At 40.5% G+C, this 15,350-nt stretch overlaps 2 protein-coding genes across 2 annotated transcripts; both read right to left on the bottom strand.

Annotated features, from left to right (window-relative positions):
* Positions 1-4,696: 4,696 nt before the first annotated feature.
* On the bottom strand, positions 4,697-6,127 carry LOC122663120 (disease resistance protein TAO1-like). Its single transcript, XM_043858821.1, has one exon. The coding sequence runs from the start codon at positions 6,125-6,127 to the stop codon at positions 4,697-4,699; it is 1,431 nt and encodes a 476-aa protein (XP_043714756.1).
* On the bottom strand, positions 4,759-14,979 carry LOC122661884 (putative disease resistance RPP13-like protein 1). Its single transcript, XM_043857396.1, has 2 exons — positions 14,049-14,979; positions 4,759-7,761 (listed from the first exon to the last, which is right to left on the bottom strand). Exons 1-2 carry the CDS (start codon positions 14,948-14,950, stop codon positions 6,264-6,266), a joined length of 2,400 nt encoding a protein of 799 aa, XP_043713331.1. The 5' UTR covers positions 14,951-14,979; the 3' UTR covers positions 4,759-6,263.
* Positions 14,980-15,350: the final 371 nt, after the last annotated feature.

Genomic DNA, 15,350 nt, shown 5'->3' with positions numbered 1-15,350 from the left:
ACTATACCACCTCAAACAACTCTCTAAGAGCTTGTCATTGATCGGGGCAACTCCACTCCCAAATCAACTCTAATACGATCATTCCTTACTTTATCCTTCCTAGTTTTTCCACACATTCATCCTAACATCCTCATCTTTGCTACACATACCTTCTCAATGTGACATTTTTTTGGAGGTTTTTGATATGTTACAAGATTTCTATTAATTTCAAGGAAGATAAAAAATGAAGATCTGATTCAAAAGAGGAGTTTTAGAAATCAAGCGTAATCAAAATCGGGGTCAGTCAATTCCGATCCGATTCTTTTAACCATGGAGCCATTTTTTTCAGGCCACAAATTGTGAAGGAATGAGTACGACAACCAACCCTTCCACATCGAGAGTGATTGAAACCTAGAATCACCTCAGCTCTATCAGAACTAAACCGAACACAAAACCTATATCAGATAAAGCTGATGAACTAACTACCAGCAAAACCAAATCAAGGAAGCACTGGAGACTTTGACCTTTGAATGACTGCAAACTTGTATAAAGTACCCAGAATGCCGCTCTACTATAATGCTCTATATAGACCTTAGCGAGTCCGGGTCATCTACTTGTTAAAGGAGGGTAGTTACTCTTTTGCAACGCTAAACGGGGGACTGATGGCAACTCCAAAAACTAGGGCATATGTCCCTACATGAATACCTTGTTGTGCCTTATGTGAATCAGCTAGCCTTGTTATGTGATGGTATTTTCGATTCTAATTTATTTAAGAGTGAATGAGCCTCCATGGTTTTTCATAATGTGAGTTCTATTGAATTCTGGTATTACAAAGTCTCTGTTGGTATCAAAAGGCCAGAGCTATCTTGCAAGGTTAGCGCCAAGCAAGGGCACAAGGTCACGGAGAAGAGAGGCGTGGGATAGATAGACAAGAATTGTGCAGATGGTTAATGCAAGGATATTAGGCTGGCTGACCTTTACTTATTTGCTATTTTGCTTTAAATATCCTAGTATTTTAAACCAATGATTGTATATATTGCTCTCTCACACACACAAGGAAAAAGGTTTTCCAAGCTGGCATTATAGAATGGAATCTCCTACACTCCACCTTATTGACCATGGGATGGGGTGGAAAGCATCTTTCCCTCGCCATCGCCATTGCATGTCCCCCTACTCACTGCAGACCCACTTTGCCCATGCTTTCTTTGATACTAATTCACAGAGCCATAGCAATTGAGAAAATGACCAGGGTAATAGGAATTGGGCTCCTCTGTAGGGTGGGGGTGCACTGGAAGATGTCCGGCACACAACCCAAGATCGACATGTGGCCGAAGTGCCCTTCAAATGGCTCGGATGGATGCGCATATCTGATGATGACCGAGTTGGAAATCATTCTCTCCATCACATGTACAGCATGGTCAGATATGTGCAGCCATCCAAGCCATCCAAAGGGCACCTCGGCCATGTGTCGAGCTCAGATGGTGCGCCAGACATCTTCCAGCATACCCCCGCACTGCAGAGGACACTGTATGAGCACTGTGATAGGTTAACATGTCTGGCTTGGTGGGCCAGGACAGGTTTCAGAATATTGGGTGAGAAACAACATAAACTCAATAAAAGGAAGTGGTCAAGTACTTCAGTGTTTACCCAAAAAAAAAAAAAAAAAAAAAACTTCAGTGAAAACCTTCAAAACTATTACAGTAGAATTCGACCTGAAGAACAACATAAGATCCAATGAGACTGTTAACAAATATTGAGATTCTGACAGGTTAAAGGGGTTGAAAGAAATGTTTCTGTTGTCAGATTTTGATGCTGGATACTCACTCAGATATTTTTCTGTCCTACACTTGGAGAATTAATGCAATCAATGTGGGTCTGGCTTTTGTTTCTGCCAATTTGAAGTCCAGAAGTGTGAGATGAACCATCTCTACTATTTGAATTTCTGATGCTTCATGCTAGGGGTGTTGGCCTTCGGCATGCCCAGGCCTCATGGCCCGGGGGCCGGAATTTGAGAGTCAAGGTCGGGGGTGGTAGGCCTCAACTGCTTGGCCCGGCCCGACCCGACCCTGATTTAAGTTATACTATAAAATATATATTGATATAATATATACATTATAAACTTTAAATGTCACCTACATTTTTTTTATATAATATATCATATATGAAGACAATAACTGATATAATACTTTTTATTATAGTGTTATTTTATGTAAAATTGATAATGTTCTCCCCGGCCCATTCTAACCCATGCATTTCTTTCCCCTACCCCATGATCAGGGCCAATCAGGGTCAGCCCGACCCGACCCGACCCTGAGGGCAGGTCAGGGTTGGATTTTTCTAGCCCTGAGTTAGGGTAGGGTCGGGTCTGGGCCCAGCTAAGGGGACTTAAGGTTGGATTAGGGTTCTGTAAAGCCCGGCCCAACCCGACCCTGTTGCAGCCCTACTTCATGCTGCAATACCAAAAATTCTTCCTAGCTGCTAATGATGCAATGTAGACGCTTCAAACCTTCAATACAACCACCTCTGATGTGTTGTGCCAAATGTGTATTCACAAATGTTACTGCCACAAAACAAAAATAATATTCAAAGTTATTAAGAAGGATGTAAACTAATGTAAGGAGTAGCAGGGACGTGACAAATACAGAGTTCTCAAAAAGAAAAGTGGTTTGTTTCTTACAAGGAAACTGTTTCAGGATCTTAATTAACGGACAACATTTAGGATTAACTGAATGATGTCGCAAGCACAGCGGAGATGGATCAGGAAGTTCTTGATTGACAGCCGAACGAACACCTTGCGAACGGAGAGAACCCGAACAGTCTTCTTCGCAGCAATGCAATTGATAGGTGATCATACAAAAACGATCTTCCACTCTCCAAATCCAAGAGTGATGGAAGCTCTTGAGATGCACACACACATACGATGATGAGGAAGAAGAAAACTTGAGAGAGTTTTCTAGGGAGGGAGAGAGTTTGTGTATGCACACAAGGGAAGTGATTGTTGGCCTCTCATATCCACAGCTTACTTCCACTCCTTTTCTTGTTTGAGTACGAGTAGGAGACTAGAAGTGGCCCCTTCTCCAAGTAACTCTAAACGAACTCTATTGGGTCCGCAGTTGCCCCAGGTGGACGCATGGATCGGGTGAAACCGGATCCACTAACACACGACTTAATGATTGTGTATTTCCTTACTCAAGTAGTTTCTATCTACAACAAGTTGAAGTCGAAGTTATCCAAATGTCTAAAAAATTGAGTCCAAAGACTTGGGGAGGGGAGATTTGTCTCTGCATATAGGGGGGAGAGAGAGAGAGATGTACAAAGGTACTCACAACTTCAGAGGACATTGCCACAATCAAAATTCTTGTCCAAAGTTGACAATGGAGAACAAACCCATTTGAGTCCTGCATTATGTAAGAAAATCTTAGCCAAGTTGATTGTTCTTGCCTAGAGAGATTTTTTAAACCAGATTTAAAGGCTGCAAAGAGATACTGAAGCTAGTCCTTATTATCTCATTATACTTTTCAATTCAATACTTAAAGAGCTTAAGCATGTATAAAAGAAGTCATATATGTTAATTGATGTTTATAAAGTTCAGAATTATTATTCCATCAGCTTATAATATAATAGCAAGTGTATAGTCTTAAAAATATACATGCCCAGAAAGAAAAAAAAAACACAAATGAGCAATACATAGCAACAGTAAATAAGTATTAGCTTTTCATTTCAGAAAGTTCTGACTCAAAATAAATACAATTCATTACTCATCAACAAACCTACTATAGAATCAAAAAATGAGGTCATATTAGGAAGCTATAAAATGAGCAATGGAATAGACACACACACACACACCCAAAAAAAATTTCTAAGTGAATGGAGGTGTTTGCAAGGTTTACTCTAGTCCTGAGAGTCTTGACTCTGGGATCATTAGATATGATCCATGGCTTATATGAAGCTTTTGAGGAGCTTGAGTAGCTTCTAGCTTAGAGCAACTTACTGTAATTCAAACTAAAATAGGCCCTAAAAGCATCAATACCTAGAAGTCAAATTAGGGTGGGGGGGAGGTGTGTAGCATGTGTCCTTGAGAGAGGAAAGAGGATATAGAAAATATGGCTCCCCCCTCCTCCCTCTTCTCTCTCTTCTCTGTTATTTTAATGAATAAAATAACTAGAACAGCTGCCTATGGACAATCAACATTCTATTAAAAACCAAAAATGAAAATAGTTAATTTAACTTATGCAATTATTATAATAGAAAATCTCAATGAAGAAAATTGTACCCCACAGAGAGCTACCGAACATGTCAATCGGATAAAGAGGAAAAGCACAATGAATTAAGCTTACAGAGAAGGAATTTAGGTAGGATTTCATAAGATCAAGGAGGACTTTGCATCAGTTCTTCAGCACTTTCAAAGAGAACCATTCCATATGAGAGAAGTGTCCATAATAATAAATCTGCTCTGCATGTCTGTCGAATAATTCACTCATGCTCTTCACATCTCATCATTCTCCTATGAAGAAAAATTAAATTAAATTCACACATGGCATGACATAAAGTAGAAATAGAAATCATATATTTTTTTATTATTCAAGAAATATCTCACTTAATATTGACAGCAATGCATCTTTGCTTTTATTGTGTTTGTTGCATAATAGACACAATCCATCTCTCATACTCAATCCATGGATTTTGAGAGGGCAGGCCCACAAGTGGTGGATAGGATTTATTGCCATTCATCATCTATTAATACCCCATGGATTTGAGCAATCTTGGACCACTCTTCTCCTTCCTTCTTTTGGTACCGTTGTTTTAGCATTGGACAATTCTGGATCTCCAAACGTTTAAGAGAGGTTAGGTCAGAGAGTCCATCATGTAGGGATTCAAGAATTGGGCAGTCCTTGATGCAAAATTCCCTAAGATTAGTGGGAAGCAGACCCTTTGGAAAGGACAAGAGAGCAGCACATCCACCGATGGTGAGATCATAAAGAGAGGTGAAATTATGAAGACCCAACTTTTGTAGGGGTTCAAGACTCTTGCACTCCATAAGAAAAGAGCATCCCACAATCTTCAGAAGTACAAGATTTGTGAGTTTGTGCAGCCCCTTGGGCAAGGAATTCAGCTTCCCACATTTTTGAATCAACAACTCCATAAGTGGAATGGGTAACCCCATATCTGGAAAGGACTCAAGAGCAGGGCATTCTTCTATTTTCAATGAGTGGAGGGACGTTAGTTTGTGGAGTCCCTCCGGCAGAGACTCTAGATTCTTGCAGTCGATGATCTCCAATTGTCGAAGTGCAGTGGATAACCCTGTTCCCTGGAAGGACACAAGAACAGGGCAACTTTTGATTACAAATCTTCGGAGAGACATAAGAGTATGTAGCTGTTTGGGTGGCAACTCCAGATTCTTGCAATCAATGATCTTCAAGTATTGAAGCGCAGTGGGTAACCCTGTTTCCTGGAAGGACACAAGAGCAGGGCAACTTTTGATTATAAATTTTTGGAGAAAAGTTAGAATGTGTAGCTCCTTGGGTAGAGACTCCAGATTCTTGCAATCTATGATCTCCAAGTGTTGAAGCGCAGTGGGTAACCATCTTTCCTGGAAGGACACAAGAGCTGGGCAGCTTTCAATTACAAATTTTTGGAGAGGCATTAGAGTGTGTAGCTCCTTGGGCAATGACTCCAGATTCTCACAGTTTGATATTCGAAGATCTCGGAGAGATGTGAGGTTGTGCATCCCTTCAAACAATGATGCGAGTTCTATAGCCCCTTCAATTCTTAGTTCTTTAAGACAATGGAGATTACACATGCTCTGTGGTAACTTTCCTAGGCTGTCACAATCAAAACATATGTACAAACGCTGAAGGCTTGAAGGAAGGAGATCAAACCCAATCTCATTCTGCAGAAGAACTGTAAGCATTCTACAATTATAGATCTTTAATTCTTGAAGTGCTGACAAGTGTTGCATAAATCCATTGGGTAGTGATTTCAGATCTGACACATCATCAATAGTCAAGGAGAAATGTGATGCATACTTTTGCCACTTTGGAAAGCCCTTGGGAAGAGAGACAACTTCTAACACACGGAGGCAAGGGAATGAGCTATGTACATGTTGTGCTGATGATGATGGATGGTCAGAGTTGAACAACGCTGTCATCTGGTCACAACTGTTTAAAGCCAACCTCTTAATGGACGGAAGGCTCGGAAGTACCACCAATTTTCGACATTTACTGATACGGAGCCATTGTAATGAAGGAAGAAACCGCGGTAAATTTCTTAGGTTGTGACATTTTTTAATTCTCATTCCCACCAAGCCAGGAAAGCGGTGAGAGAACATTCTTAACTTTGGGACAATATTTTATAATCAGCTCACGGAGGCAAGGGAATTGTCCTCCACCTTCTTCTTCTTCTTCAACCACTTCGGGCCACTCCTCCCACTCTTCCATCCTTTCAATACATAATGTCTCCAATGATCGAAATTGCTTATTAGCTGATGATGAGCCAACCACATATAACTCACTTCCCACCATTTTTGCAGTATTGCAGCCTTCGATTACTAGGTGTTTGAGCAAAGGAAGTTGCCTAAGATGAGGCAGGAACCTGCAATTGCCACAATAAATGAGATGCATGGTCTCTAAATTAGAGAAGGAAGGATTCTCTATCCAGCTTGGGAATCTGGTACCTCCGTAATTTTCAATCCATAGTGCTTCAAGAATGGTAGAAGTTTGTAGTTTGTCAAGTACATCTTCCTCCAGTTTTTCATCTCTCCCCAAATCAGAAAAACTATCCTTGCTTCCATAATATCTCCAACACAGCCGTAGCCCAAGAAGGTGGGGCTTGTTCTTCAAATCGGTCACTATGGCTTCTGTCCCATTATTGCCTACATTTTCCAAATTAAAAATCTCCAGAGCCCCACGGAGTTGGGACAACTCCTTCAAATCGCTAATATTTTCTGACCCCACAATGAATGTGTTCAATGTTTGAAGACAAGTTAAGTTACCAATTCCTAATGGCATTTTATAGGAATTCAAAGTCCTCGCGGGGAGAAAAAGATGTCGAAGGTTTACGAGGTTACCCATATCTTCAGGCAACTCTTTAAGAAACCAACAACCAGTTAGGATCAATGTTTGTAGGTTGTAAAGACTTGTAATTGAGTTGGGTAACCTCACAACATCAGAAAATGACAGATCAAGAAGCCTTAGATGTGTCAACTTGCCAATTGAATCAGGCAACTCATCATTGCCACAATATCTAAAACATAACACACGCAGAAATTGGAATTGGAACTGCAAGATAGGCAAGAAAACCGTGGGAATATAACGTGCATTATTTAGTGTTAGAAGGGTGTGTAAGCTTTTCAATGCCTCTGATTCTGTCACCACATCATTACGGCGGTGTTTAAGGTCGTAAGACAAGTGACGGGTTGTCGAAAGAACTTCGGACGGCTTATCATACTCTCTTCTACAATATATTCCACCTGAAACAACTTGTGCTAAATCATGGATCAGATCATGCATCACAAATCCTGATTTTGTGTTATTGGATGACTCAAAAAAAGAACTGATGTGAAGTACATTTGAAGCTTCGTCCAATGCCTCAATATCTAGAGGTACCATGCAGGTTATCCGACTAAAAGGGGATCCCAAGTTTGAAGGAGGACGATCAGATAACTCAAAAAAAGACCTCATAAACAGTTCATCAAAATACCCAGCCCCTATATCTTCTAGTCGTTTTCTTCCTTTTGGTTGAACAAAACCTTCTGCCATCCACAGAATGACTATTTCAATCTTGTTAAATACGTAGTGATGAGCACATTTATGTGTGAAATTTTAGGGCATAAAGCATACATTTTATCACATTGGAATGAGAGTTACTCGGTGCTTTCTTGTGCTTTTCCAGGTTGTGGTGATTTCTTATGAAAATGGAGGAGATGATGCTAAGGAAATGTTTTTAAGTGTTTAAAGGTGTTAATGGCTTGGATGTGTAGCCCATCGAGTCGCCATTAATCGGTTCAAGCGGCACATGATTCCGAGTTGAAACGAAGAAGTTATGGCCGCTTCCTCGTGAACGACCGCGTGAAAATGGTCTCGCGGGGGTTTATTTATAATTATTGTGATCGGATGGGGACAAAGTGAAACGGAAGTTCGGATTTTAGGGCCTTAATGAAATTATCAGAAGTTACTTTCTTGTACTAAAAGATTCCATTTGGAAGGCTCTGGCAGTCCAACTTCAACTTGAGATATCTTGGGCTCCCAACTCCGAATTGGATGAAATTTGGGTCTATTTTGTGTGATTTTTCGCAAGGAACACAATGGTGAGACCTATATAAGCACCCCATGCTCCACGTTTTGAAAGACAGAATGGGTATTTTATTTATTCTTGAAGGAAATCCTAGTCATCACCCTTACTCTCTCTCTCCTCCAACTTCTCAAGGCACTACGGAATTCTACTTGGGATAGACTTATTTTGAAAGATATTCTCACCTATGGAAAGTTGAAAAATCAAAGATGCTTTGATTTTTGCTTGGAGAAGATATCTACAAAAGAAAAGGAAGCACTTGTTAGGGTGGAAGTTTACTTTTCTACAGAAATAGAAGGTCCATGTAAACAATCTTCTCTTCTTCTTCTTTCTATTTTTTCTTTTTCTTAGGATTGAAGGCATTGTAAAGAGGAAGGAGAAGAGAATATTCTCTTTTCTTAGGGAATATTTCTCCTCACTTCCCTCTTCTCCCTTCTCTTCTCTTCCCCCTATAAATACCCCTTGCCCTTTGGGTTGTAAGAAGTTAGTTAGTTTTTAGTTCAGTTTTTAGTTCAATTTTAATTCAGTTTTTTAGTGTAATTTTACTTCATTCACTTAGTGAAATTTTCTCTTCTTTTCCTATTTTTCTTAAGTTCTTAGTTTTGATTTCAAGTTCTTAATTTTGATTTCATAAGTCTAGTTTAATGATTGTAATAGTTGTAGTTTAAAGCTTCCTGTCTAAGTTCCTATGTTGATGACAAGACATGGAGATTTAGAAGAGGAAGCCATGGTGAGTTTATTCATATTCAAGCACGTCAAGGTCTCATTCTCTAAACCCTTAATCTCATTCTCCCTTTCCTCTATCTCTCTCTATCTTCTTCTTCTTCTCCCTCTATTTCTTTTATTTTTTTTTATATGATTGTGGTTTGTGGATGCACTTTTAGTCCCTTATTCATTTTTATGTGGTTATTATGTGTGGCTACTTTTTATTCCTTTCAATTTGCATTAGTCGATAGGTTAGATGCTCATGTGTTAGGGCCAATTTAATCACTTAATTTTGTTAGATGCTTATGAGTTAGGATGCATTAATTTTTATTAATTTAATTAGTTTAATTTAACACTTTAATTTGGTTCACTTTGCGCATTACTTTTAAGTTAGTTAAATAAGTAGCGTATATCTCCTCGTGTTAAGCCGTAGCTACGATTGACCCGTAAACGCTTAACAGGTATTATTTAACTCAAACAAGTTTTTTTGGCGCCGTTAAAGGGAAGATTATTGACCACTTTATGTTTTGATATTTAAGTAATTGAAGTGCTTTAGTTTCTTCTCTTTCTCCTCTTCTCTTAAAAAAAAAAAAAAAATGGTTTTGAAAACCTCTTCTTGTTTCTCTCTTGTTTCAAATAGTGTATGCCAATCTAAGTCTTTCATATGCCCAAACCAGTAATCTTGGTGCCCCTTGATTCGTTGGGTGGTTTGGATTAACATGTGACTTATCTTTGGTGACCACTCTTGATAACGAGACGAAGCGACATAGTGAGGCGTTGGAAACATAAGCGTATAGTAGTTCTCCCCCTACATCGAGAATCCATTTGGAAGTCGCCCGTAGGTGGCTCGTGAAGACTATATGGGTTCCCTTCTTTGCAACCTATATGGCAACCTTACGACTTTGGAACCATTGTTTCGATTTACGAGGGATAGATGCACTATCTACCTTGGGCTCCCTCTTATTTTTAGTATTTTTTTCTAGTCTTTTATTTTTCTTTAAATTTTTTTTTTATGGGAGACCTCAATTTGGGATAGGTGGTTAATTTAGAATAATGGGAGATACGGCTTCCAAATAAGACTTTGGGGAAAGATGGACCTATGCTAAGCGACCATGATTTTGGAGGAAATGTTTAAAAGCAGGTTAGGAAGCCCAAAAGTAGTGAGAGAGAACAATTTTGCACTGCCCTTCAGTACAATTTTGCTCCCCGACCCAACTATGGGCTTTCGGAAAATTTTGATTGGTCCTTCCCGGACAATCCATGTTATGGAAGGATGCCTAATCTTTATAGAGGTAGCTATGGTGATGAGAATGTGAGTCCTCGATTTTCAATACAATTCTTTTGGCAGCTTCTGATGGGGGTGGAGTGATCATCCCGATTTTTTGGGATCGAATAACCAAAGGTTTGGACCACCCAATTTGTAATATCATGGTCGAGTTTGGTCCTCGATTCCCAACCCTCCATTAAATCTCAATGGGCCACCTCTCCTTGAACCATATCACCCAACCCCTTGAGTTTGAGAACATGGGTGAGGAGGCCCGAGGCCTGATGAGCTTAGAAATACATAGACCTTCTCACAACAAGCCAAAATACCATGGAGAAGCAACTCTCTCAATCGATAACCATGTTACGGGGAGGAGGAAAGCGGGTACGATTACCTAGTCGGCTGAACCGCCCCATCCCCAATTTAATGATATTGAAAGTCCACCACCCGGTTGAGGTTAATGAGAGTCCTTCCCAACAAAGGTTTTTTTTGCACTTGGTTTGGGGCATGATGATTGGGGGGTTGTTGAGGGTTGAGTCTCCTCAGGATATTAGTGAGCGAGATTTGATGGAGCTACCTGAGAAGATCAACTTTTTTCAGAAATTTCGATTTTAGTGATTGCCTAGTGTTTTTATTGATTTAGAATCGATTTTTATGATAACATAGAAACCGAGAAATTCGATCTCCCCACTCTCTCTTTGGAAAACTTAGATAATTGTCATTTTGAGGATTTCATTGTCTCACATGTTGATTTGTCCAAACCTCCTAGGTTTGACGATTTTATTGAGGAGAAACGATGTTAGTCATAATGCCTTTCAGCATATTTCCATGATCCTTATTTGTGAGCCAAGTTATCAAGAGCGGATAGTTGTATTGCCCGGATTGATTTAAGTAAACCTCCAATTTTTGATGATTATTTAGATGAGGTTATTCATAATCCTTTTTATGCTTATTGTGATTCGTTTTGATTGATTTTGAAGAATGATAGGTGTTCTACATTGCAAGCGGGAGGGAGGGGCGAATTTATGGCACGAGTTTTAATGCCTTATTTTCCACTTTGTCCATGAGGATAGATTTTTCTATTGAATATTTCTCGTTGTTCTTAACTTCCATTATTTCCTTAAAATTCATGGTCGGATTTTTGGGTTGCAATTTGGGCTATTCTCCGCCTGGTTGATTTTTTGCTTTTTTTGGCTCTTTTTTTGTAAAGCCAGCTCTCATGATTCTCTTGTTTCCTAAGCCCCTTCTCCCCCTGTCCTTTTTTTCGCTGCTTGGGACATGCGTGAATTAAGGTGGGGGGGTTGGGCTTAATTGGTAAATTTGATTGGCAATAGTTTGGTTTTGGCTTGTCTCTTGTTGCCTCAGAGAGAGGGTGGTTCTAGCAGGAAAAATAAAAATGGGGGGGCCCTTTCAAGGGGGGGCGGTAATGGTTTGGGTCCGGGGGGTGAAGGGGGAGGATGAAATGGGTGTGGGTGGGGGGGGGGGAGAATAAATGGGGGGTTGTTTGGTGGGGGGGAGGGGGGGGGAGGTGTTGGACCCTGTTTTTTGGCTGAGTGTTGAGCCTTGTTGTGGCAGGGCTGAAAGTGGAGTGAATGAAAAAAAGAAAAAAGAAAAAAACAAGGAATAGAAAGAGAAGGAGAAAGGAAAAAAAAAAAAAAGGAGAGTGGACTGGGACTGGGGGGGGGGGGAAGGGGGGGGGGGGGGGGGGGGGGGGGGGGGGGGGGGGGGGGGGGGACGGAAGGGGGGGGGGGGGGGGGTGGTTTTTTGTTGGTGGGGGGAAACAAAAAAATGCGCTCAGCCGGTTGCGGAGCTACCAAGTAGGGGTGCGCTGCCTCTTATCATAGAGGGGGGGGGAAATAGAGGGGGAAAGAAAAAGCTAAGGAAAAAAAAAAAAAAAAGAGGACTACCGTGCCTAAGTTTGCCATCGATGCTATGGGGGGGGTGGTTGGAAGTGGTGGTTAAAATGAGAGACCGGGGGGGGGCGATGAGGGTGTTGTGTGTTGTTTTTGGGGTGGGGGGGGGTGGTAATGGTGGTGGGGGAACCGGCCCTTTGGGTTCTGGGGGCCCTCTCTTATGCCATAGAAAAATTTCACATCTTTTTGATATGTTTTGGGTGTTATTCATATTTGATGACACAACTCGTCCATAGGGGAAAGGGGTTGAAAGGCTTGTTGCACATGCTAAGTTTGGGGGGGGATTCCTACGAAGGTGTGTTAGGATTTTCTGCATTAGTTGGTTTTGTTTTGCTTTACTTTTTGGGAAGAAGTAACGTATGTGGGGAATGGGGGGGGGGGGGGATGGCGGGGGAAATTTTAGGGCATAAGCATACATTCCTTGGACAGTTCTGCTTTCTTGCTTTTGGGTTGTAGGGTTTCTATGAAAATGGAGGAGATGATGCTAAGGAAATGTTTTAAGCGTTTAAAGGGTAATGGGGGGGGGGGGCTGGATGTGTAGGGGGGCCGGGTGAAGGCGGCCAGTCGAGTGAAACGAAGAAGTTAGGCGTCGTAACGGCGTGAAAATGGTCCAGGGTATTTAAATTGTGATGGGGACGGGGGGGGGGGGGGGGGGGGGGGGGGGGGGGGGGGGGAAAGTGAAACGGAAGTGGTTTGGGGGGGGGGGGTGGAAAATTATGGGTTTTTTTTTGTTGGCCTAAAGATTCCTTGGAAGGCTCGCGACTTCAACTTGAGTTCTGGCTCCCAATTGTGTGGGCTTTTTGTGGATTTTGAAGGAACACAATGGTGAGACCTTATAAGCACCCCATCCAGAAGGAGAATGGGTATTTTATTTTTCTTAAGGTCCTAGCTCCCCTCTCTTTCTCCAACCTCTCTAAGGGCCTTCTGAATTCTACTTGGGGTGGGTGGGGGGGAGTTGTTTTGGGGGATTATTACCTATGGGTGAAAAATCAAAGATGCGTTTTTTGTTGAGGAAGATATCACAAAGAAAAGGAAGACTGATTAGAATTGGAAGTTTACTTTTCTAGAAATAGAAGGTCTATGTAAACAATCTTCTCTTCTTCTTCTTTCTATTTTTTTTTTTCTTAGGATTCAGGATTGTAAAAGAGGAAGGAGAAGAGAATATTCTCTTTCTTAGGGAATATTTCTCCTACACTTCCTCTTCTCCCTTCTCTTCTCTTCCCCCTATAAATACCCCTTGCCCTTTGGGTTGTTAGAAGATTAGTTAGTTTTTTAGTTAGTTTTAGTTCAATTTAATTCAGTTTTTAGTGTAATTTTTACTTCATTACTTAGTGAAATTTTCTCTTCTTTCCTATTTTTGGCTTAAGTTCTTAGTTTTGATTTCCAAGTTCTTAATTTTGATTTCATAAGTCTAGTTTAATGATTGTAATAGTTGTAGTTTAAAGCTTCCTAGTCTAAGTTCCTATGTTGATGACAAGACATTGGAGATTTAGAAAGCTACGTGAGTTTATTCAAGTATTCTATCTCATTCTCTAAACCCTTAATCTCATTCTCCCTTTCCTCTATCTCTCTCTATCTTCTTCTTCTTCTCCTCTATTTCTTTTATTTTTTTATATGGTGGTTTTGTGGATGCACTTTTAGTCCCTTATTCATTTTTATGTGGTTATTATGCTACTTTTTTATTCCTTTCATTTGCATTAGTCGTGGTTAGATGCTCATGTGTTAGGGCATCTTAGGATGCTTAATTTTATTAATTTAATTAGTTTAATTTAACACTTTAATTTGTAGTTCACTCATTATTACTTTTAAGTTAGTTAAATAAAGTGGCGTATATCTCTCGTGTTCGTGCCAGAAGTAGCTACGATTGACAATCATGCAATATTTAGGATTATTTTAACTCAAACACGTAGTCTTTGGGAAACAAAGCACTATATGTGAAGCATCTCTTTAGAAGCGGAGGAAGATGATGGTAGCTCAATGTGAGCGATGGAAGGATCTCACTCTCTCTTAAATCCCATATTTCATTTTCCAAGATATCTTTCCACTCACTGTTGTTCCTTTTATCTCGCAAGAGGCCAGCAAGTGTCTTTATAGCCAACGGTGAACCTTTACATTTCTTCACAATTTCTTGACCAAATACTTCCAACTTTGTACTTGCATCAGATGAATTTTCATCCATGAAACTGTGCCTTCTAAACAGTGCAATGCAAGCCTCGTCTGACAGACCTTTTAGATCATGGTCTCCTGGAGCAGTGCGCACGATTGATGAAACGCTTTTGTTCCGTGTTGTAATCAATATCTTGCTTCCTGGTCTACCGAATGCAAACACGGTGCTTAAAGCATCCCATCTTTCGTAATTCTCATTCCACATGTCATCTAGAACCAATAGGAATCTTTTTTCGCTTAATGCTTCTTTAAGCTTCACCTGTAACAGGTCTAGTGAATTAGAATGAGGGGAAGACCCAGTGGCTGATTCTAGAATTTCTTTGGTTAATCTCACCACATCAAAGTCTTCCGATACACAGACCCAAGCTTTCAGACGAAAATGATTCTTAACTGTCTCATGGTTATAAACAAGTTGAGCAAGGGTTGTCTTTCCAGCTCCACCCATGCCGACTATGGGCAGCACCGAGAAATTATTATCATTTTTAATGGGACTTGGAGTTTTGTCGTCTGATAGTAACCATCCAATAATCTTCCACATATCTTCCTCTCTGCCAAATACTTTAGATCTATTCACCACAGAACCCGTCGGTGGCCTTTCACTGAATACCCTGGGCCTTGAAGACCCAAAACCCATTCTCGGGTTCAAACCAAGATTAACACCTTTTTGTGCTACACTTCGTAACTTCTCATTGATTTCCCTTACTTTTGACCCAAACCTCTCATTGATGCCCTGAACCGCAGATTCTGTACCAGACTTCAACAGAGACGAAACACTACTTTCACATGTAGTGAGAGGAACAGGGTTGCGTACCTGTTGGGTTTGCTGAGGGTGGTGGGTCTGATATTCAGATTCTAATTTCAGTCCTTTTAACCTTTCGTTGCCTTCCCTTTCAATTCCCTGCAGAAATATTTGGTGATGTTATAAACCGTAGGCCTATTGCCTTTTATTCAATCTAAAGTTTCATTGATGCCCTTAACAGAAAATTATATGCCGGATTCAAGTTCAACAAATTAAGAAGAAATACTAGTTTCAC

The sequence above is a fragment of the Telopea speciosissima genome, chromosome 5 (genome assembly GCF_018873765.1).
Source record: "Telopea speciosissima isolate NSW1024214 ecotype Mountain lineage chromosome 5, Tspe_v1, whole genome shotgun sequence".
Lineage (NCBI taxonomy): Eukaryota > Viridiplantae > Streptophyta > Magnoliopsida > Proteales > Proteaceae > Telopea > Telopea speciosissima.
This window is presented reverse-complemented; position numbering and strand designations above follow the sequence as displayed.